This window comes from Equus quagga, chromosome 1 (assembly GCF_021613505.1).
Source record: "Equus quagga isolate Etosha38 chromosome 1, UCLA_HA_Equagga_1.0, whole genome shotgun sequence".
Taxonomy (NCBI): domain Eukaryota; kingdom Metazoa; phylum Chordata; class Mammalia; order Perissodactyla; family Equidae; genus Equus; species Equus quagga.
In genome coordinates, this window is record NC_060267.1 from 50,312,310 (window position 1) to 50,335,935 (window position 23,626).

The following is a 23,626-nucleotide window of genomic DNA, read 5'->3' on the forward strand; positions in this document are numbered from 1 at the left end:
AGAATGACTTATAGGGAATTTCTTATCAGCCAGTGGCAACAGAAAACAACAATAATAATCTGATAAATCAAAAATAATCTGATGCTATATGTCTTGTACATCTGGGTTTATAGACCGAGGATATCTTGTACACAATTGTGTGGATCAAATATCTGAGTCTAAATATCTCCTAAAGACAGTGCTTGACACCTACTGTTGACTTAGTTGTCTTTATCTAAACAAGGGAATCAAATTGGGTCTACTTCAATTATGGATACTCATTTTCAAAACAGCAACCCAATGCTGCTTTCTTGGAAAGAGATTTGGTTCAAATTGCTGATTCACCTCTCCTTTAAAAGCCAAATAATAGCAATAGATCATAAAGAGGTATCTTTGATCAAAAGATTTCAATCAGAAACAGAACAATATCCACTTTGACTCTAACTGTATGTGATTTTATTTTTAATCCATGCTAATTATTATCTCCTCCATTGATAGTTTTACTCCTTAGTTAGACTCAAACATCTTACTTTTTGTCTGCACATCTGACCTGAGCCTACTCACAGTTCTGCTTTTGCTCTGATTTGTCATTCTCTCTTTAGATTTTTGTTTCACATAATATTTTATTTTAGTGTCTCTCTCCTTTTCGCCTTTGCTCCTAGCATCTCAGTACTTTTTATTCAAAGGGATGCCACTGTAATCTAGAAATGCATTTGGGACAAAGAAATGGAAAGTAGCAAAGAGAATGAAACACAGGGTTGCCAATGGTCAAGATCAGAAAGTGACTAAGAGAGCATATATTGGAGATGAGCAAGGAAGTAAAGAGGTCTTTAAATTGCTTTTCCTCTATATAGCTGAGGAGAATGTTTTCTTTTCCTGGATCATCAGCTGACTCAGTCCTTAGGTTTGTGTTTCTTCATGTCTAGGAGAACTGGGAACAGACGGTGATGTTTTATAACCACTTCTCCTTCTCCCCTTATTACATCTCCTGGGGAAAATTTTCTGCATTTTAAATTCTGTTCTCAACGTCTATTTCATTATTAATTATAACTATCCTATCACTTTAAAAAAGCCTGTTGAGTTCAGTATTTATATTCATAGTAGATTTTTTTTTTATTCAAGACTGCTCACTTGAGAATATGGAGATGTTTGTGATGTTAATAGAGAGAAAGGTCTACATTCTAGAGATGGTTGGCAAGGAAGGATTCCCCAAGCTCTTGAATAATGATAAAGAATTCACAGATCCTGCCTCAGATGTTATAGAACTTCAAGCTCTCCCTTACCTAATCAGGGGGATTAAAAAATATTGCTAACCTCTACCCAATATTGGTCTTGATGCAATAAGAATGTTCAATCACTTTTGCAGATAAATTCCAGAATCTTCCGTTTTGCAGTTACATTTCTGAACAATATCCATGAGTCTGTATGTAATTTACTACATCAACTTCTTATCTAAGCCATATGTATTCAATCAGACTTTTGCTCACTCCCTAGGATATGGTTCAACACATAGATGGAGGCTTATATAAAACCCAATGTAAAGGTGGTTAGTTGCACTTAATTTAATTAAGGTCTACAAATAAATTTCTTTTAGGGCATATAAAATATTCTATTTTGCATGCTCGAATGAATAGAAATCAGAGAGAGAAAATTCACCTCAAGAACTAGAACAATGATCTGAATATTCTTGTCAAAGTTCTCATGAACAGTTTTGGGGATGTTTTTCAGTTTCCTCTTTTATTTTTCATGCTATTTTTAAATCTGGGAAACTTTAGTCCAAACCACAACTTCTGCCTTGAGATACACTTTATGTTGGAAGTCTCTTGGCCTCATCAGAATGTTTAGCCATTTGTCTCTGATCTCTGGCCTCTTTGAAAGAAGCCAGATCTCTGGGTAACATCTTCAAGGGAGAGAACAAAAGGCTCCTGGACCTTCTGAACATAGGGGCCCACGTAATGGTGCAAGAAGGGCAATCTCAGGGTAGAGGTGAGTATTCCTTTTCTCAGTTGTCAGTATACACTTCTACCTATCTCTATCATCTGAGATGATGGGACATTTGCAGAGAAGAGGCAGACAACGGATAGATTGAAGGAATAGAGATTAGACCTCAATAGTAGGGTCATGGGAAATTGAAGGAAGGAATAATTCCTTAGACCCAGAATCACTTGAAAGAATAAGAAACCAAATATTAATACAGTGGTATGAGAGGTGGGAGACAAAAGCGACATTCTGAGAAAGACAGGGAATCAATGGATGAATGTAGTACGTAAGAAGAAGGAATAAGGAAATAGAAATTACAGTTGGCTGAGAGTGAATTTTTCCCAGATTGTTTTGGACTTCAGAGCTACTACCTGGTCATTTATTCTGGGGGAATTTCTAAGCTCTCTTCTTGTTTTGGGTTTTTAATCACTGTGAGATTCTTTGTCTGGTTTCTTCAATGCTCTAAGCTTCTTAGGAACTCTGGCTTCCTTTCCCCCTAGTAACTGCATTTGTCTCGCTGATCTTACAGAGAAAGCAGCGTGGTGGTTCCAAGTGAGGCTCTGGTCTGTTGCTCTGATTTCCATAGCACTCATTGCTGCTTGTTTCATTTTGAGCTGTGTGGGTAAGTTCTTCATTGAGGTTCCACTTCTCTTGATCCCTTTCACTTTCATGTTGTATAAAGATTCCCTAATGTATGTTCTCCTTTACACCGTTAATATGTTAGCTCTTACTTGGAATGCCATGCTTTCTGGATTTCTTCTGCTCCTCCTCCATTTTCTCCTCTTCCCCAATCTTTCAATAATTGACTCTGCATCCAGATTTATTTCACCTGGTTTTATTAGTATTTTCCCAGTCATGACCTTACATATGAATGTGTGTTAGTTGTAGACATTCTTTAAAACATCATCTTCCACTACTGGGTTCACTAATGATCACATGTTATCTAGTCACAAAAGCCCTCTATGGAGAGTGCAATTATAATCGTTTTTATAGTCATAATACTTTAAATTAAGATCTTTGATTTTCATGTGGGAGTCTCTCCCAATATGAGAGGAAAAAGTATTCAAATGAAATATTTGAGATATAAGAGAATAAAATATTTCTTCCCTGTTCTGTTTGTCATTAAATAAATATTTCAAGCTTACTTTGTGAGAATTCTCAAAGAACTTTTTGCTTTCTAATCTGCAATTTGGTTCTGTATTCACTGGTAAGGTGATTAAAAATAGTTATCAAACAGTCAGGGAGGGAGTAAAAGTGACTTTCTATTCAAATAGGCCATGTTTTAATTCCTTCTGGGATATAAATAAATCTCATTGTCTTTATTAAAACGCAAATAACTATCACCAAAGTTAGATCTGCTCTACATTTCATAGGCAACTGCCAGGGAGAAAAAGATTTAAGAATAGTTATTTCATTAATCAAGGGGAAGCAGATATTCAGGACCCCAAGATAGGCTAAGAGAAAGGTAGAAAGGTTTGCCAGTATTGAGCTTCAGCAATAGAAGGACAAGAAAGAAATGAGTGAAGAATGAAGTCAGACCTGAGATAGAGCAGGTTGTGGTCAAAGTTCACCCTTGAACATAAAAGTTAGTGTTCATTTGAGACACTGAAATGTCTCTAAATGTTTAAAGGCTTCTCTTGGTTGTTATTTACCCTGTATGTTTATCTGTAGCTACCAGTAGTCAGAAATTTTAGAAAATATCAAAATAACTTGCAAGCTTGCTTCAGAATTATTAAAATTAAGAAGAAGCAGACAGCCAGTGAATCAACAAATATTTATTGATTATTCTGTGACACTCGCTATTTGAGGTATTTGTGATTAATTGATGTAGAAAACAGAAAGGGTCTCTGTCCTAGAATTATACAGCTTAAAATTCAATGGGGAAAGAGCTAAACATAAATTTGCAGGCATGTAAACAAACAAGATAAATGAATATAAGCAAGCAGTCATTTAGCATGGTCATTATTTGGCTTGCATAGAGAGAAGAGAGTGGTGGTGGTTGGAGTTAAGCCATCTTAGCCCAGATTTATAAAGCATATGGCTCTATAGTAAAAGAATGGATGATACTAACCCTTCTTCTTCCTTCACAGTGACTTATTTTAAATGTGACAGAACTGGCAAAAAGCTGTCTGAACTACAAACACATTATTCAAGTCTAACCTGTTTCAGTGAAGGGACAAGGGTGTCAGGTAAGGTGTTTCAGTGTTTAATCTGACTTTGTCTTTTCTCAGCAAGAGGTCAGAGTTAGCTCAAGATCAGTTTCTTCTTTCTTTTTTTTTTTTTCAGTACAGTCTCTGCCTAGATGTCTTTGGAATATCATTAAACTTAAATGTTCATATCATGCTCTAGATTTGCCCTCAAAACAATTCTCCTCCAGACTTGATCTCAATAAATCCTACCAACATACACCATGTAGTGTGCTCAACCCATCCCTAGAAATTATAATCCTCTATTCACCCTTATCAAACGGATAAATTTCCCTTTTTGGTATCTAAGATTCCCAGTTAATAATGCCCAACTCCATTCCAAGTATCAGCTTTATTACTGGTCAGTTTGGATCTTGGACCATGGCTCAGGATGAGATTGCTCCCACTCTAAAATGTTGACCTAGTAACTGTATGTGGAGAGTTGGAAGAGTTGAATTTAGAATCATGGTCTGACTCATACTATGTCTAGTGAAAAAACTCAAAGAAAGGCAAAGTGCATGTTTGCAGTGGTCTTTATGGCCTTACTCCTTTCAAGAAAAGAAACCCAAATAAATGCCACATGCTGGCTATTTCAAGAACTAAATAATTCATTCTTCTGCTCTTGTGGAAAACACATGAAAAATAAAGAGAGGACAGACTTTTCTTTGTATTTCCATGAGATGTTTGAATTTTCCCTTTTTTGGTATTTGGCAAGAACATGGTCCATGAAGGTGGTGAAAAATGATTTTCTCTGCCCTCTCTGACCTATGATTTTCTTGACACATTGGGGTTCTTTGGTCAAACAATTGTGGAGGTGGCACTTCTGAGGAGGAAAACGTAATTCTATCAGGATTGTCTTCTTCCCATCTTTTTTTTTTTTTAAAGTAATTTTATTGGGGTTATAATGATTTATAACAGTGTATAATTTCAAGTATACATTATTGTTTATCAATTCCTGAATGCACTTCATTATGCTCACCCTCAGTAGTCTAATTTTTATCCATCACCATATACAAGTGCCCCTTTGTCTCTTTTGCCCACCCCCCAACCCCCTTCCCCTATGGTAACCACTAATCTGTTCTCTTTATCCATATATTTGTTATCTTTCACATATGAGTGAAATCATGTAGTATTTGTCTTTCTCTGTCTGGCTTATTTTGCTTAACATCATACCCTCAATGTCCATCCATGTTGTTGCAAATGGGACAATTTTGTCTTTTTTATGGCTGAGTAGTATTTCGTTGTATGTGTGTATATATATATACACACACATATATATATATATATATATATACACCACATCTTCTTTATCCATTCATCTGTAGAAGGGCACTTGGGTTGCTTTCACATCTTTGCTATTGTGAATAATGCTGCAATGAACATAGGGGTGCATAAATCTCTTTGGATCATTGATTTCAAGTTCTTTGGATAAATGCCCAGTAGTGGGATAGTTGGATTGTATGGTATTTCTATTTTTAATTTTTTGAGAAATCTCCATACGGTTTTCCATAGTGGCTGCACCAGTTTGCTTTCCTACCAGCAGTGTATGAGTCTTCCATTTTCTCCACATCTTCTCCAACATTTGTTGTTTTTTTGTCTTGGTAATTACAGCCATTCTGACCAGTGTGAGGTGGTATCTCATTGTAGTTTTGATTTGCATTTCCCTAATAATTAGTGATGCTGAGCATAGTTTCATATGTCTGTTGGCCATCTGTACATCTCCTTGGAAAAATGTCTGTTCATGTCCTCTGCCCATTTTTTGATCGGGTTGTTATTTTGTTGTTGTTGAGTTATATGAGTTCTTTACATATTTTGGAAATCAACGTCTTGTCTGAAAAATGACTTGCAAATATTTTCTCCTAGTTGATGAGTTGTCTTTCCATTTTGTTCATGGTTTGCTTTGCTTTGCAGAAGCTTTTTAGTCTAATGTAGTTCCATCAACAGCTACAACAAAGTTTCAGGGTACACAATCAATTTAAAAAAAATCAGTTGCATTCCTATACACTAACAATGAACTAGCAGAAAGAGAAATCAAGAATACAATCCCAATTACCATTGCAACAAAAAGAATAAAATACCTAGGAAGAAACTTAACCAAAGAGGTGAAAGACCTGTACACTGAAAACTGTAAGACATTATTGAAAGAAATTGAAGAAGACATAAAGAAATGCAAAGATATTTCATGTTCATGGGTCGGAAGAATAAGCATAGTTACAATGTCCATACTACCCAAAGCAATCTACAGATTCAATGCAATCCCAATCAGAATCCCAATGGTGTTCTTCATGGAAATAGAATAAAGAATCCAAAAATTTATATGGAACAACAGAAGACCCCAAAGAGCCAAAGTAATCCTGAGAAAAAAGAACAAAGGTGGAGGCATCACAATCCCTGACTTCAAAATATGCTAGAAAGCTATAGTAATCCAAACAGCATGGTACTGGCGCAAAAATAGACACACAGATCAATGGATCAGAATTGAAAGGCCAGAAATAAAACCACACATCTACGGACAGTTAATCTTTGACAAAGGAGTCAAGAACATACAATGGAGAAAGGAAAGTCTCTTCAATAAATGGTGTTGGGAAAACTGGACAGCCACATGCAAAAGGATGAAAGTAGACCATTATCCTGCACCATATGCAAAAATTAACTCAAAATGGATTAAGGATTTGAATGTAAGACCTGAAACCATAGAACTCCTAGAAAAAAACGTAGGCAGTACACTCTTTGACACTGGTCTTAGCAGCATCTTTTTGAATATGATGTCTACTCAGGCAAGGGAAACAAAAGAAAATGTTCTTCCCATATTTTGAAGGCACTTCCACAACAACTGGAGTTTTAAAGAATACCTTCCTGGAAGCAGCAATGGACACTTTAGCCTTTGCCTTCAGAATGCTCTGAAATGAATGTGACAGAAATAGATATTAATTAAATTAACTCCACATCTGTCTAGCAAAAGAGACTGCAAATTTACTCCCTAAATATATCCAACCTAAAACTATGGTCAACCAGGCTGTTCAGTACAACCAATCCAAATTACAGATAAGTTTATATGATAAAATTATTTTATATAACGCCGTGTCAGCAAATAAAAGTACCAAAATTTTAACAATAGTCTTTTGAATTATTATTACATTGAAAAGAAAAAATAAAAGTTCAAACACAAAATTTCCATTTTGATTAAAGTTAAAAAATAATTGAAATCCACATTGTAAATTCTCCAATTTGTTTCCCACTCAGTCCCAGTCAGAGTTGAGACGTTCAGATGTATGGGTAAAGTCAGTTTCTTCAATAGGCCCATGCTCCGTCCAGACTTGTGATCTTCAAACTGTTTTGCTTGCAAACTCCCCCAAACAGATTTTCAAAATTGTTGTACCCTCTTATACAATTAATTTGACATAAAAATTTTTTCTCATTTTATAGAAGCAAAGGCTTTAATTTCTGGAACATTGTAAATATTAACATTTAAAAAACAAAACTGTTACAACTGTTTTTAAAATGTATCTATTAATGCCTAAATACCATTACACCTATCATCTATTTTTTTAAAAAAGAGAATAACGTATTATTTAACAGTCAGATGTTTTACATCATTCTTTTTCCTCCTTGGACTAATACATCACGTTCCCCCATCTACCGAAAAATGTAAATAAGTCTGTCTAATGGTTTTATGTCCTGTGGAACATTAGGCTTTAAGTGTTATAAAATTTCTTCTAGATTGACATCTTACAATTATTGTCAGGATATAATATTCAAAACATCACAAATTTATTACAAATTTTGATAACTTATTACTAATAAAGTAAAACTGTATTGGAAGCCCATCTCTTAATGTGATGAATGAGACGTTAGAAAAATGCAATCAGATGTACCCATTATTGAGTAATATTATTGCTAGAATGAGATAGAATTTAATATCAATTCTATTCCTATTTTTCCATTTAGTGACACAATCTAATAAATCTTATCTAAATAAGTAGATAGGAATAGAAAGAGCTTTGTTAGAATATCACCCAATTTTTTGAAATTTTTCAGCTATTTGCTGAAAATCAACAGTGTTCTATTATCAAAAATTATTTGTAATGGTCTGTTAACTGAGAATTTGATTAGATTATTCTTCAATGTTGTTGAAAGTAAAGAATAATAAATGGAATAACTTGTGAAAGATATGTTATTTCTCAGTCCATAGTCATTTGCATTCTCAATTTTGGGAAAGTACATCAAAAAAGGCTTTTAGAAGTAATCAAATGACTTTATACTTGTCTTTTTATACTTACAAAGCACCTTGATCAGTCCATTATTCTCAGAACAATTGGGAGGATAAAATATTGTTAATTTCATTATATATTTTTGAAAAATACTTCCGTTCATTGCAGCTTTCAATATTTTTGTCAACTTTAGAGCTGAAGATTTAGCATATTCAATGTATGAAAAAAGTTTGCATATATAACTTAATTGGCAAAGCCAATTCCCACCATTAAAACAGTCAGCCAAATTAGGCTTTTTAAATGAAAATAATACACTAATACATGCTTTGAGGAGTATTATAAAAATCAATCTTTAATAATGCACAGAATGCAAAACTAAGATTTCTAAAAGTGGCCAATATTAAAATGATATAGCTATGGTATATTTTATTCATTTTGTAATATTATAAAAGGAAGAATAGGTTTTAGGTTGTTTCTTGTCATTTAATGTGTAATGATGTAACAATATAAAAAAATGAATAAATGGCTGGTCTGGTGGCGTAGCGGTTAAGTTTGCACTCTCTGCTTCAGCTACCTGGGGTTCACTTGTTTGGATCCTGGGTGTGGACGTACACACCTCTTATCAAGCCATGCTGTGGCAGGCGTCCCACATATAAAGTAGAGGAAAATGAGCATGGGTGTTAGCTCAGAGCAAATCTCCCTCAGCAAAAAGAGGAGGATTGGCGGTGGATGTTAGCTCATCTTCCTCAAAAAAAAAAAAAAACCAAACAAAAAAAAGAATAAAATAGAGCTACATGTAACAACATGAGTGAATCTTAGCGATGTGGAATGAAAACTTAAGCCCAAGAAGACCACATATATTTTAATGCCTTTTAAAAAATTCAAAACCCAGTAAGTCTAAACAACTTATTGAGTATACATATATATATTAAAATTATATATATATGTAATCAAATATTTCAGTGGATTTAAATACGGTTACTAGAGATGTTTTTAATCTTAGGAGAGTGGCAAACTGGTGCTTCTAAGGGGAAAGGAGAGAGAACTGATATTTGTTTAAACTCCTACGTGACTGATACTGAGTAAAAATTAGTAGTAGGTAATATGCATGAGCAATTATTCCACCTTCTGGACCTTTTAAAGTGCTTCACACATATTACGTGATTTACTCCCTTTGAGGTTGGCACTGTTATTATTTCTATATTAAAGACGAAATAACTGAGGCTCAAGAAGGTTATGTAATTTGTCCAAAGGCATACATAATAAATGGTGGAGCCAGAATTCTAATGAAGCACAATTCTCATGACTACCCTGTGAATAATTATCATTTCCATTTTAAAAACCTGAGGCCCTGTGGTTCACCCAAGATTATTAAGCACAACTGGTGTTCCAGATACACCTGTGTTAGTCATTTGCAACTCTCTTTGAACTTGGTGCTTCTAATGTACAAGAGATACGAAGAACAGACAACAGACAAACATTGATAACCATTTTTTTTGCCAAAAAATCCAGAGCAATTCTTCAGGTAAACCTTAGTAAATATTGAGGATTCAATGTTAAGAATGTTGACTTAAAAGCAATTCTATGGCCCAACATTATATTATTCAGGGAATACTAAATATATGAATTAAGAAGCCTATCTCTAGAAACAACCACAGATCCTTGGAATTTTATGTGTATATAACATCCTTCTTTGCTCCTATTTATCTCATCTTGCACTTTTCTCTTTCATGCAACCTAGAAAAAGTCTGGGGATGCTGTCCAAGTACTTGGAAGCCATTTGGTTCCAGCTGCTATTTCGTTTCCACTGAACAAAATTTTTGGACCAAGAGTGAGCAGAACTGTGTGGGGATGGGGGCTCATTTGGTGGTGATCAACACAGAAGCAGAGCAGGTACTTCTGTTTTACTTTTCATTAAAATTTTTTTTAATTGTGGAAAAAGTAACACAAAATTTATCATCTTAACTGTTTTTAAGTGTACCGTTCAGTAGTGTTAACTATATTCACACTGTTGCAAAAAGATCTCTACGAAGTTTTCATCTTGCAAAACTGAAACTCTATATCCATTGAACAACAACTACCCATTTCTCCCTCCCCCCAGCTCCTGGCAACCACCCTTCTACTTTCTGTTTCTTGAGTTTGACTATTTTAGATACCTTGTGTAAGGAATTATACAGTATTGTCTTCTTGTGACTGCCTGATTTCACTTAGTATAGTGTCCTCAAAGTTTATCCATGTTGTATCATGTGACAGGGTTTTCTCCCTTTTTGAGGCAGAATAATATTACATTATATATACTTATACCACATAATGTTTATCCATTCATACATTGATGGACATTTGGGATGCTCTCACCTCTTGGCTATCGTGAATAATGCTGCAATGAACATAAGTGTGCAAATATCTCTTTGAGGTCCTGCTTTCCATTATTTTGGATATATACTTGGAAGTGGGATTGCTGGATCATATAGTAATTCTAATTTTAAGTTTTTGAGGAACAACCACCTGTTTTACATAGTGGCTGCACTATTTTACACTCCCACAAAGAGTTCTCAAGGGTTCCAATTTCTCCACATCCTTGACAACACTTGTCTTCTTTTTCTTTAGTTTGATATTGGCCATCCTAATGGGTGTGAGGTGATGTTTCACCATGGTTTTGATTTGCATTTCTCAAGTGATTAACAATATTAAGCATATTTTCATATAGTTGTTGATCATTTGTATACCTTTTTTAAAGAAGTGTCTATTTAAGTCTTTTGCCCATTTTTTTATTATTATATTTTTATTGAGGTATAATTGACATATAACATTATATTAGTTTCAGGTGTACAACACAATGATTAAATATTTATATATATTGTGAAATGATCACCACAGTAAGTCTAGTTAACATTTGTCACTGTACGTTGTTACAAAATATTAAAATCCTTCACCCATTTTTAAAAATTGGGATGTTTGTTTTTTTGTTATTGAGTTGTAGGAGTTTTTATATATTATAGATATTAACCCTTTATCAGATATACGATTTGCAAATACTTTCTCCTATTCCATGGGTTGCCTTTTTACTCTTGATTATTTCCTTTGATGCACAGAGTTTTTAAGTTTGATATAGTTACATTAGTCTCTTTTTTTCTCTGTTCCCTGTGCTTTTGGTATGATATGCAAGAAATTATTGCCAAATCCAATGTCATAAAGCTTTTCCCTTACGTTTTCTTCTAGGATTTTTATAACTTTAGGTCTTACATTTAGGTCTTCTATTTTGAATTAATTTTTGTATATGGTGTAAGGTAATGGTCTATCTTCATTCTTCTGCATGTGGATATCCAGTTTTTCCAACACCATTTGTGGAAGAGCTTATCCTTACCCTGTTGTGTAGTTTTGGAACCTTGTTGAAGATCATTTGGCCATATATGCAAAGGTTCATGTCTGGACTCTGTTCTGTTCCATTGGGGTATATGTCTGTTGTTATGCCAGTATCATACTGCTTTGAGAGCTATAGCTTTGTAATGGGTTTTAAAATCACAAAGTGTGAGGCTTCCAAATTTGTTCTTTTTTTTTTCAAGATTATTTTGGCTATTATGTGTCCCTTGAATTTCTATATGAATTTTAGGGTTTTTTTTTTTCTATTTCAATGGGAAAAAAACCCCCCAAAAACCCCACCATTATAGTTTTGATAGGAATGGCACTGTAGACTGCTTCGGGTAGTAAGGACATTTTAACAATGAATGACCCCATGAATGACCATGGATATCTTCACATTTATTTGCGTTTTCTTTGATTTCTTTCAAAAATGTTTTGTAGTTTTCAGATTACAAGTTTCTTGCTTCCTTGGTTAAGTTTATTCCTAAGTATTTTATTTTTTCAACGCTATTGTAAATGGGATTGCTTTCTTAATTCTTTTTTAGATTGTTTATTACTAGCGTATAGAAATGCAACTGATTTTTGTATATTGATTTTGTATCCTAAACCTTGCTGAATTTTTTGTTAGTTCTAACAGTTTTTCCAGCTTTAAAGAGATACAGTTGACATAAAATATTATATAAGTTTAAGGTGTACTATGTGATGATTTGATACATATATATGTTGCAAAATCATGACCACAAAATGTCAGTTAACACATCCATCAACTTACAAAATTACCATTTTCTTGGTGGTGAGAACATTTAAGTTCTACTTTCTTATCAACTTTGATGTAGGCAATACTGTATTGTTAACTATATTCACTGTGCTGTCTGTACATTAGATCCCCAGAACTTACTCATCTTATAACTGGAATTTAGTACCCTTTGATTAACATCTCCTCATTTCCCCTACGCCCTCATCACCTGGACCACCATTATCGTCTCTGGTTGTATGAGTTTGGCTTTTTTAGATTCCATGTGTAAGTCAGACCATACAGTATTTGTTTTTCTCTCTCTGACTTGTTTCACTTAGCATAATGTCGTCTAGGTTCATCCATGTTGTCACATATGGCAGCATTTCTTTCAGTTTTATGGCTGAATAATATTACATTGTATATATATACACCACATTTTCTTTATCCATTCATCCATCTATGGACATTGGGTTGTTTCCATATCTTAGCTATTGTAAATAATACTCCAATAAACATGGAGTTGCAGATCTACCTTCAATATAGTGATTTAATTTCCTTCTAATATATACCCAGAAGTGAGATTACTGGGTCATATGCCAGTACGATTTTAAATTTTCTGAGTAACCTCCATAGTGTTTTTCATAGTTGCTGTACCAATTTACATTCCCATCAACAGTGCACACAGTGACTCTTTCTCCACATTCTCAACTGCATTTATTATCTCTTTTCTTTTGCTATTAGCCATCCAAAAGGTGTGAGGAGATATCTCATTGTGGTTTTGATTTACATTTCCATTATGATTAGTAAGGTTGAGCACCTATTGGCTATTTGTATGCAATCTTTGGAAAGATGTCTATTTGTGTCCTTTGCTTATTTATTAATTGGATTTTTAAACTTTATTTCCTTATGTTGAGTTTGTAATTTCTTTATGTATTTTGGATATTAGCCCCTTATCTGGTAGCTGGTTTGCAAATATTTTCTTCCATTCTGTAGGTTTCCTTTTCATTTTGTGATTGTTTCTTTTGCTGTGCAGAGCTTTTTTAGAAGCCTGGAACCCTGTGTTTCAGTACATAGAAGTTGTGTCTGTAAAATAATGAGAATGTTATAATTACAATAGCAAATTTCAATGTTGGATACATCACAAATATTGCCTGCAACTACTTTTTAATCAAAATAACAACAGGTCAAAAAGGTACATATTTGGCCTGAGTGCCAAGGTGGCTCAGATGCAGGTTGTCTCTGCTGAAGAGGGAAAATGGTGCTTGATGGAGCACAGCAAGTGGAGCTGAAAGAGGGGAAGGCAGGCAGTAGATTCTGCCAATATTATCTTTCGAAGATTGAAGATCTCCAGCTGATTGTAAATGATATAATTATAAGAAACTGGAAAATTCACAAATATGTGCAAATTAAACAACATGCTGCTGAACAACCCATGGGTCAATGAAAAAAATCAAAAGAGAAACAAAAAAATATCTTGAGACAAATGAAAATGAAAATACAACAAACCAAAACTTATGGGATGTAGCAAAAGCAGTTACAAGTGATAAATTCAAGTTACAAGTTCATAGTGATAAATGTCTACCTCAAGAAACAAGGAAAATCTCAAATAAACAACCTAACTTTACATTTCAAGGAACTATAAAAAGAAGAACAAATAAAGCCCCAAGTTAGTAGAAGGAAATAACAAAGATCAGAGCAGAAATAAATGAAATAGAGACTAAAAGACAAAAGAAAAGATCAATGAAACCAAGAGCTGATTTTTTTTAAAAGATAAACAAAATTGACAAATCTTTAGCTGGACTCACCAAGAAAAAAAAGTGGACTGAAATAAATAAAATCAGAAATGAAAGAAGAGACATTACAACTGATACCACAGAAATACACAGGATCATAAAAGACTACTACAAACAATAATACACCAACAAATTGGACAACCTAGAATAAATGAATAAATTCCTAGAAACATACAACCCCAGGACTGACTCATAAAGGAATAGAAAATCTGAACAGACCAATCACTAGTAAGATATCTTAATCAGTAGTCAAAAACCTCCCAACAAACAAAAGTCCAGGACCAGATGGCTTCACTGGTGAATTCTACCAAATATTCAGGGAAGAATTAGTACCAATCCTTCTCAAACTCTTCCAAAAAATAGAAGAGGAGGAAACACGTCCAAACTCATTTTATGAGTTCAGCATTACCCTGATATGAAAACCAGACAAGAACACCAGAGGAAAAGAATATTATAGGCCAATATCCCTGATAAACATAGATGCAAAAATTCTCAATAAAATATTAGCAAACTGAATTAAACAATACATTAAAGGGCTCATACACTATGATCAAGTGAGATTTATTCCAGAGATGCAAGGATAGTTCAACATCCACAAATCAATGTGACACATCACATTACCAAAAGGAAGACTAAAAATCATAGGACCAATTCAATAGATGCAGAAAAAGCATTTGAAAAAATTCAACATCAATTTATGATAAAAACTCTCAACAAAGTGGGTATAGAGGGAAGGTACCCCAACATAATAAAGGCAATATATGATAAGCCCACAGCTAGCATCATATTCAATGGTGAAAAGATGAAAGCTTTTCCTAGAAGATCAGGAACGATACAAGGATGCCCACTCTACCACTTTTATTCAACATAGTATTAGAAATCCTAGCCAGAGGAATTAGGAAAGAAATAGAAATAGAAGGAATCCGAATCATAAAGAAAGAAGTAATACTGTCACTATTTGCAGATGACACGATATTATATATAGAAAACCCCATATCTCCACCAAAAAACTGTTAGAACTAATAAACGGCTTCAGTAAAGTTGCAGAATACAAAATCAAAATACAGAAATCTGAGGAATTTCTACACACTAATAATCAACTATCAGAGAAATTAAGAAAACAACTGCATTTACATCAAAAAGAATAAAACACGTCAAGATATATTTAACTAAGGAGGTTAAAGACCAGTACACTGAAAACTATGAGACATTGATGAAAGAAATTGAAAAGGACACAAATAAATGGAAAGATATTCTGTGCTCATGGATTAGAAGGTTAATATTGTTAAAATGTTCATATTACCCAAAACAATCTACAGAGTCAATATAATTTCTATCAAAATTCCAATGGCATTATTCACATAAATAGAACAAACAATCCCACAATTTGTATGGAACCACAAAAGACCCCAAATAGCAAAAGCAATCTTGAGAAAGAACAAAACTAGAGGGATAATGCTCCCTAATTTCAAAATATATTACAAAGCTGTAGTAATCAAAACAGTATATTTTTGTCATAAAAACAGACACAGATGGATGGAACAGAATAGAGAGCACAGAAATAAACTCAGAAATATATGGTCAATTAATTTATGACAAAGAAGACAAGAATATACAATGGGGAAAAGACAGTCTCTTCAGTAAATAGTGTTGGAAAAACTGGAAAGCCACATGCAACAATATGAAACCAGACCACTATCTTTCACCATGCACAAAAGTTAACTCAAAATGGATTAAAGAAAAAAATTGTCCCACTGCAGAAGATATGTTTTCTCTTCCATACAGTGCTAGAGACAACATAAACTCTCTCCATTTTTGTTTTTATTTTATTTTTTTCTCTCTCTATAGTGTTTTCTTTTTTTATACTCTGTGTAGGCAATGTCAAAAAAAAACTGGATTAAAGACTTTAATGTAAGACCTGAAACTGTAAAACTCCTAGAAGAAAACATAGGTGGTAAGCTCCTTGACATTGGTCTTGGTGATGATTTTTTGGATTTGACACCAAAAGCAAAGGCAACAAAAGCAAAAATCAATAAGTGGGACTACACCAAACTAAAAACTTCTTCACAGCAAAGAAAACCATCAACAAAATAAAAAGACAACCTATTAAATGGGAGAAAGTATTTGCAAATTATATATCTGATAAGGACTTAACATTGAAAACATACGAAGAACTTACACAACTCAATAGCAAAAAACCCCCCAAAAACCAAAACCAAGCAGAAACCAAGCAGTCCAAGTAAAAAATGGGCATAGGATCTGAATCATTCCAAAGAATACGTACAGCTGGACAATAAGTACATGAAAAGTTGTTGAATATCAACAGTCATCAGGGAAATGCAAATCAAAACCACAATGAGGTATCACTTCACACTTGTTGGAATGGCTATTATCAAAAAGACAACAAATACAAGTGTTGATAAGGATGTGGAAAGAAGAGAACCCTTGTGCACTGTTGGTGGGAATGTAAACTGGCACAGCCACTATGGAAGACAGTATGGAGGTTCCTCAAAAAACTAAAAATAGAACTACTGTATGATCCAGCAATCCCACTTCTAGTGTTTTTAGCTTTTTCTGGCATTTATCCAAAAAAACGCAAAACACTAACGCAAAAAGATATATGCACCACCATGTTCATTGCAGCATTATTTATGGGAGCCAAAAATATGGAAACAGCCTAGGTGTCAACTGACAGGTGAATGAATAAAGAAAATGTAGCATATATATACAATGGTATATTATTCAGCCATAAAAAAGGAGAAAATCTTGCCAATTGTGACAACACGGAGGAAACTTGAGAGCATTATGCTAAGTGAAATAAATCAGAAAGAGAAAGACAAATATCATATAATCTCATTTATGTGTGGAATCAAAAAATACCCCCAAAACTCCAAGCTCATAGAAAGAATAGAATTAGCAGAGTATAGAGGGTGGGTGAAATGGTGAAAGGAGTCAAAATGTACAAACTTCTAGTTATAAAATAAATAAATCATGGTGATGTAATGTACTGCATTGTGACTATGGTTAATAATTCTGTATTGCATATTTGAAAGTTGCTAAGAGAATAGATCTTAAAAGTTCTCATCACAAGAAAAAAATTCTGTAATTATGTATGGTGACAGATGTCAACTAGAGTAATTGTAGTGACCATTTCACAATATATACAAATAGAGAATCATTGTGTTGTACACATGAAACTAATATAATGTTGTATGTAAATTATACCTCAAGAAAAATGTATCTATTCTTGTTCACTAAAATTAGTTAGGCAATTTGGGAATATGAGGCATTCTTCCTTTCTCTCTCTCCCTTTTAAAATCCTCAATATCAAGCTACAGATACACTTAAACTGCAATGGTAATACCAAAAAGTGAAATGGGTGTTTGCTTTTTAAAATCATTGAAATATATAAAATGCCTTGGCAGATAACAATACTACTCCATGACTAGCAGAGTACTTTTAACAACAGGAATTAATGTCGGGGAAACTTCCTTATGTTTTATAAAACAGCCTTGGCTTAAGAGCAGCCTCTCTTCCACAGACTATTTGCTTTATGTCAGAGAATCTCAGGACAATACACAGGAAATTTTTTTTAAGCCTGCAGGTTCAATTCAAAATCAATTAAAAAATAATTTCATTTACCTCAAAGAAATTACCTACGGGAAAACAATCTAGATAGATCAAAAAGGTAATATAGAGGCCCAAATGGGAAAACAAAAGTAATAATTTTTTAAGAAATGAATCACTACAGTTAACATCTAGTAAGCACTCCTTTATGTTTAACTTTTACAAGTAATTTACTACTTCTTAGAGAAGTACTACTTAGGAGAGTAGAGAAACAAATTTGAATTTTGATAAGCCAAGTGCAATTTCACTGAAAAACAATCAGAAATAAGATGGAACACATCTAAACTTACAAAATTAAAAAATGATGGAAGCTCCAAGAGTGACATACGTTTTATGTGTAAGGAATTCTTTCTCTTGGTAAAGAAAAGAATAAATTCTATTTGCGATGTGAATTCATCATCATCTTGTGATGACGTTGGTGTTTTTGGCCTGTTCTCTTATCCAATGAGCCATCATGTGACTGTTCATCACACCTTACATTTCTTTTCTCTTTAGAGCTATAAAGAGCTTTTATTCTGTTCAGTCTAGAAATTTCAATTTATGACACCCTCTTTTTCTTCATGCAGAATTTCATCATCCAGCAGCTGAATGAATCTCTTTCTTATTTTCTGGGACTCTCAGATCCACAAGGCAATGGCAATTGGCAATGGATTGATAAGACACCTTACAAGGAAAATGTCAGGTGAGCGCAGACTCAGATTAATGAAACACAGGGCCTTGTTTAAATAAAAAACTTAGGGAAATTTGTTAGCAGTGACTATTAATGATAACACTAATAGTCATAATGATGATAACAGATCCTAATAATTATTAAGCTCTTATTAAGTGAATGCATTATCTCACTTAAACTTCTTGAAAACTTCTTTTTCAGAACTCATTTTACTGATGAAAAAATTGAATAATTTGTTCAAGGTCAATAAACTAGTATGATGAGAAACTGAGTCTTAATTCCATGTCTATCTAATTCCAAAGACGGTACTCTTGACCATTATATTTCACTGCCTCTAAAACACATGTAGACACTTCAGTTGAATTTTTATCCAATTAATAAAATTTGAAATATTTAAATGAGAACTATGTTCAGTTCTAGTAGGATAATTATATAACAATACTGTTTATTTATGGCTTAAACAAACTCAGAATTTAATTACACATTATCTTATTTGATTCTCACACAATCTTGTGAGCTATTTGGGGACCTTATTATGATTTCTACTTTTATAGATAAAGAATCTAATACCTGGGAGATTAAATTTCTTCTTTAAGGGTAAAATGAGTCAGTAGCAAAACCAGTCTCTTAATTCCAAAAATAATGTCCTACTCCCACGACCCCCACCCCCTACCATAGATTGTATTCCTTGAAGGCGTGATAACTTCTTATGTCCAGACTCAAGCACCTGACACTCATTTAAGGTAGCTCCATGACAATAGAGAAACTTTGGAAGTTGATAAGAGTATACAAATGAAGGACTGTTTATTAGATGCCACTAACAAAGGAACTGTTTAATAACCTGGGTTAGGGTAAGGGTTCTATATAGAGGAGGAAATAAAGATCAGAGTCTAGGGGAAAGGTCCAAGATTGCTCTGTTTCATAAAAATTTTGCCAGGAGAATGTTAGAGGAGCAACTGTGAATGTGTGGGTCCTCACTTGAGGTTTTCAAGGAAGGCAGTATGAGAAGAGAAGAGCAATCATTGGGATCGTCTTTCATCCTGAACCCCATTCTGTTCAACCCCAACCCTACATGTTTTCTAATCAACCACTATGCATTTATTACAGAAGTGTTTTTACCCTGTGTTTCTCTTTAGATTATGGCATCAGAATGAACCCAATTTTTCTGCAGAGGAATGTGCTTCAATAGTTTTCTGGAATCAGAGAGGATGGGGCTGGAATGATGTTTTCTGTGATTCTAGTAGGCATTCAATATGTGAGATGAAGAAGATCTACCTATGAGTGAGACTTTATTCATCGATGCCTTTAAAGTTGAGACCTACCATAAAATGACAATTTCCTCTTATAATTTATGTATAATCCTTATCATAGAAGTTCATGGAAATATTTGGATGCCTTTCTCCCTTCATCTCTCTTCTAGCTTCCTCTTTTCCACAGATAGTTCCATCTTTTCCAATGACAGAATGAGCTCTTCCTTCCTTTGTTTTTTTCTTTAATTTGTTATTCATTCTTTTCTTTCCTTTCTTCATACTTCTTTTCACAAACATGTCTTTTGCCAGATATTGCACTATTTTGTCTATTAGAAGATTCATAAGGAGGTAACTTTTGAAAATTATGACCCTCCTTCCTCAAAATGCCATTGAGAAATCCTTTTGATCAAGATGGTGACTGGGACTGCAATCATCTGAAGGCCTGGCAAGAGCTGAAGGATCAACATTCTAGATGTCTCACTCACATGGCTGGAAACATGTTAGTGGCTATTGGTTGGAGGCCTCAATTCCTCACCACAGGGAACTCTCCATAGGGTTACTTGAATCTCCTCACAATGTGGTGGCTGGCTTCCACCAGAGTGACTAATCTAAGAGAGCAAGTAAGGCATCAATGTCTATTATGATCTAGTCTCAGAAGTCAAACCCCATAACTTCTGGTGCATTCCACTGGTCACATAGACCAAACATGATATAATAAAGAAGGGGACTACCCAAAGGCATGAATAGCAGAAGGTGAGAATCATTGAGGGCCATCTTGAAGGTGGGCTACCATAGCAAGATTTTTTTTAAAAAAGATACAAACTATGTATACTGAGAAGGAAAATAATTAAAAGTTGTTTTATACTAAAATTATGTTCATAAAAATACTATAAAGAAAATTAGAAAAAATTGAACTGGGAGAAGATATTTCAAAGACTATGACTAACACAGTATTAATACCAAGAACATATAAGCAACTGTCACAAATCAATTAGAGAGACAAAAAATGGGCAAAATATTTGAAGAGCATTTCATAGAAGAGGTAATACATAATCCAATAAACATATTTTTAGAGAGATGCTCAACTTCACTCATAATTTAAGAACTGCAAGTCAAGAACACCATAATTACTATTCTGTACCCATCCTTTTGTTTTTTTGTGAGGAAGACCGGCCCTGAGCTGATACCTGTTGCCAATCTTCCTCTTTTTGATTGAGGAAGATTGTCGCTGAGCTAACATCTGTTCCAATCTTCCTCTATTTTATGTGGGATGCTGCCACAGCATGGCTTGATGAACAGTGCTAGGTCTGCACCTGGGATCCAAACCTGCGAAACCTGGGCTGCAGAAGTGGAGCGTGCAAACTTAACCACTACATCACTGGGCCAGCCCTATTTCATGCCCATTTTAATGGCAAAAATTAGGAAACAGATAATACCAAGAGTTGGAGGAGATGCAGATAAATGAGATCTCTTATACATTGCTGATTTGAGTTTATATTGGTACAACCACATTGGAAAGTACATAAATCTACATTTTTCCTATATAAACATCATCCAGCAAATGCCGTATTAAGAGAGATCTAAGGTCTATGAAATGTGGGTATTAAACTGAAGAGTTGTTCTGTAGGGATAACTTTAAGCTGGGAGAACTTCTGCATAGTATGCTTATATTTTTTGGCACATATATGTATGGTAAAAGTGAAAACAAATCAAGGATTTGCTAAACACAAAGCCCAATATAATGTTTACATTTGGATGATAGGCAGGGGGTGGGACTGGGAGGAGCACACAGGCTTGTGATAGACGAAGTTCTAGTTTTTGTATAGGGCAGTGGTGTTTGTATAATAAACATCAAACACAACAAAATAAAGCAAGAATGTCAAGAATAGTGTATTATGAATCTCAAATTATGATTCAAATGTGTTTGTGCACCCAAAGTCCATATATGGAAGATAATTAATTGGAGACTGGATTAATGAGAATTGGGGGTTCTTGACAAACACTTTTGGGTCCAATATCATACCGCAGTAGTAGTGATTTCAGGATCCAGAAGCAGTTGCCTCCATGCCACAATTCTCTCTCTACCCACAAGAGGCTGGGACACTGGCATACTCAGTCTAGCCACAACAATTACATCTGGAAATCCACAGTTTATGACCTTGGCTATCTGCAGAAACACAAGCAGGAAACTAGCTCCTGCTTCATTTTTACTTCCAAGTCTCACACTATTGAATTTAATTGGTGTTTACAAATTTCATCAGGAAAATAGTTGGAAAGGAGTTTGGAAAATGTACTTCACAACTTTCCATCCTCTGAAGCACTGGTAGGCACAACGAAGGAGAGGAGATAGATGTTGAGTGCTGATTGACTAAATCTGGCACAACTGTGACATGGCATTCTTGAAATACATGGTAAGATTTGATCCAAGCATCTCCATCCACAAGTGAGATGACCCACAGTTTTCTTTTTGGTCCTCTTCTAGTTTGGAATCAGTTTGTGTTAACTTTGTAGAATGAGTCAGAACGCTTTTCTTCTTTTTCTATTTTCTGAACAGTTTGGTTAAATTTACCGGTAGTGGAGTATCTTAGTCTGCCTTATCTGCTATAACAAAAAATGACAGGAATTTATTTCTCACAGTTCTGGAGGCTGGGAAGTCCAAATCAAGTCATCAGTGTAATGACATTTTGGTCAGGGCCCTCTTCCTAGTTCATAGGTGGCACCTTCTTGATGTGTCCTCACGTGGTAGAAGGGGAGTCCAGGGGTCTCCCTGCGGTTTCTTTTATAAGGCTCTAATCCCATTCATGAGAGCACTACCCTTGTGACCCAAGCACCTCCCGAGGCTCTGCCTCCTAAGACCATCATCTTTGGCCATTAGGATTTCAACATATGAATTTTGGGGGGACATAAACATTTAGACCATAGCATGTAGGTACATGTCTCTTAGAAATTTGGTTAAATTTACTTGTAAATTTCTCTAGACTTTTTGTCTGTTTAAGACTATTTCTTCAACCACATACTCCTTTTTGGGAGGGATGATTTGATTTCCCTTTTTTATGATTTTTGAGGCTTAGGGTTTCTAAATCTTCTTAGTCAATTTCACTAATTTTTATTTTCTAGAAAACCATCTATTTCATATTAATTTTTAACTTGTTGGTTTGATTAACTTGCTAGGGCAGCCCACACAAGTCAGGAAAACAGTTTACTTACTAGATTACTGGTTTATTACAAAGGGTATTAAAGGATACAGATGAAGAGATACATAGGATGAGGTTCAGAAGGGTCCTGAGCACAGGAGCGTCTGTCCACAGGATGTTTGATGCATCACCCCCCGTGGCACATTGTTCACCAATCGGAGAACTCTCTGAACCCCATCCTTTTGGGTTTCTTTGGAAGTTTCATTATATAGGCATGATTGATTAAATCATTGGCCATTGGTGATTAATTCAACCTCAAGCGCCTCTCTGCTCCTTGGAGGTTGGGGGTGGGGCTGGGGCTGAAAGTTCCAACCCTCTAATCACATGGCTGGTCCCAGCCACCATCCTTAGGTTATCTAAGGGCTTTCCAAAAATAATCTCATTAACATAAGCTCAGGTGTGGTGAAAGGAGTTTGTTATGAATAACAAAAGACACCCATTTTGCTTTTATTGATCTGAAGCTATTTCAGGAACCAAGGACAAAAACTAAATATTATAACAAAAGATTGCTATTGTTCTAATCACTTAGGAAATTACAAGGGTTTTGGGAGCTGTGAGTCAGAAATGAAGAACAAAGGCCAAATAAATACCTTATTACATATTTCTTATTATAAATCACTATATCACAATCCACAACAGA

The 23,626-nt window shown here is 34.6% G+C and overlaps 1 protein-coding gene across 2 annotated transcripts; it reads left to right on the top strand.

Moving 5' to 3' along the window:
* Positions 1-1,807: 1,807 nt before the first annotated feature.
* On the top strand, positions 1,808-20,966 carry LOC124250455 (C-type lectin domain family 6 member A-like). Of its 2 annotated transcripts, XM_046682320.1 has the most exons (6): positions 1,808-1,965; positions 2,489-2,581; positions 4,050-4,148; positions 10,098-10,249; positions 18,439-18,554; positions 19,679-20,966. In XM_046682320.1, exons 1-6 carry the CDS (start codon positions 1,935-1,937, stop codon positions 19,821-19,823), a joined length of 636 nt encoding a protein of 211 aa, XP_046538276.1. In that variant the 5' UTR covers positions 1,808-1,934; the 3' UTR covers positions 19,824-20,966. The 2 variants fall into 2 exon arrangements, with proteins under 2 accessions (XP_046538276.1, XP_046538283.1); XM_046682327.1 differs by lacking the exon at positions 2,489-2,581.
* The last annotated feature ends 2,660 nt before the right edge of the window (positions 20,967-23,626 follow it).

Coding starts and splice junctions, on each gene's coding strand:
- LOC124250455 (XM_046682320.1), top strand. CDS start 1,935: ATGGTGCAAGAAGGGCAATCTCAGGGTAGAG. Junction 2,582..4,049: donor TTTCATTTTGAGCTGTGTGG/GTAAGTTCTTCA, acceptor CTTCCTTCACAG/TGACTTATTTTAAATGTGAC. Junction 10,250..18,438: donor TCAACACAGAAGCAGAGCAG/GTACTTCTGTTT, acceptor TTCTTCATGCAG/AATTTCATCATCCAGCAGCT.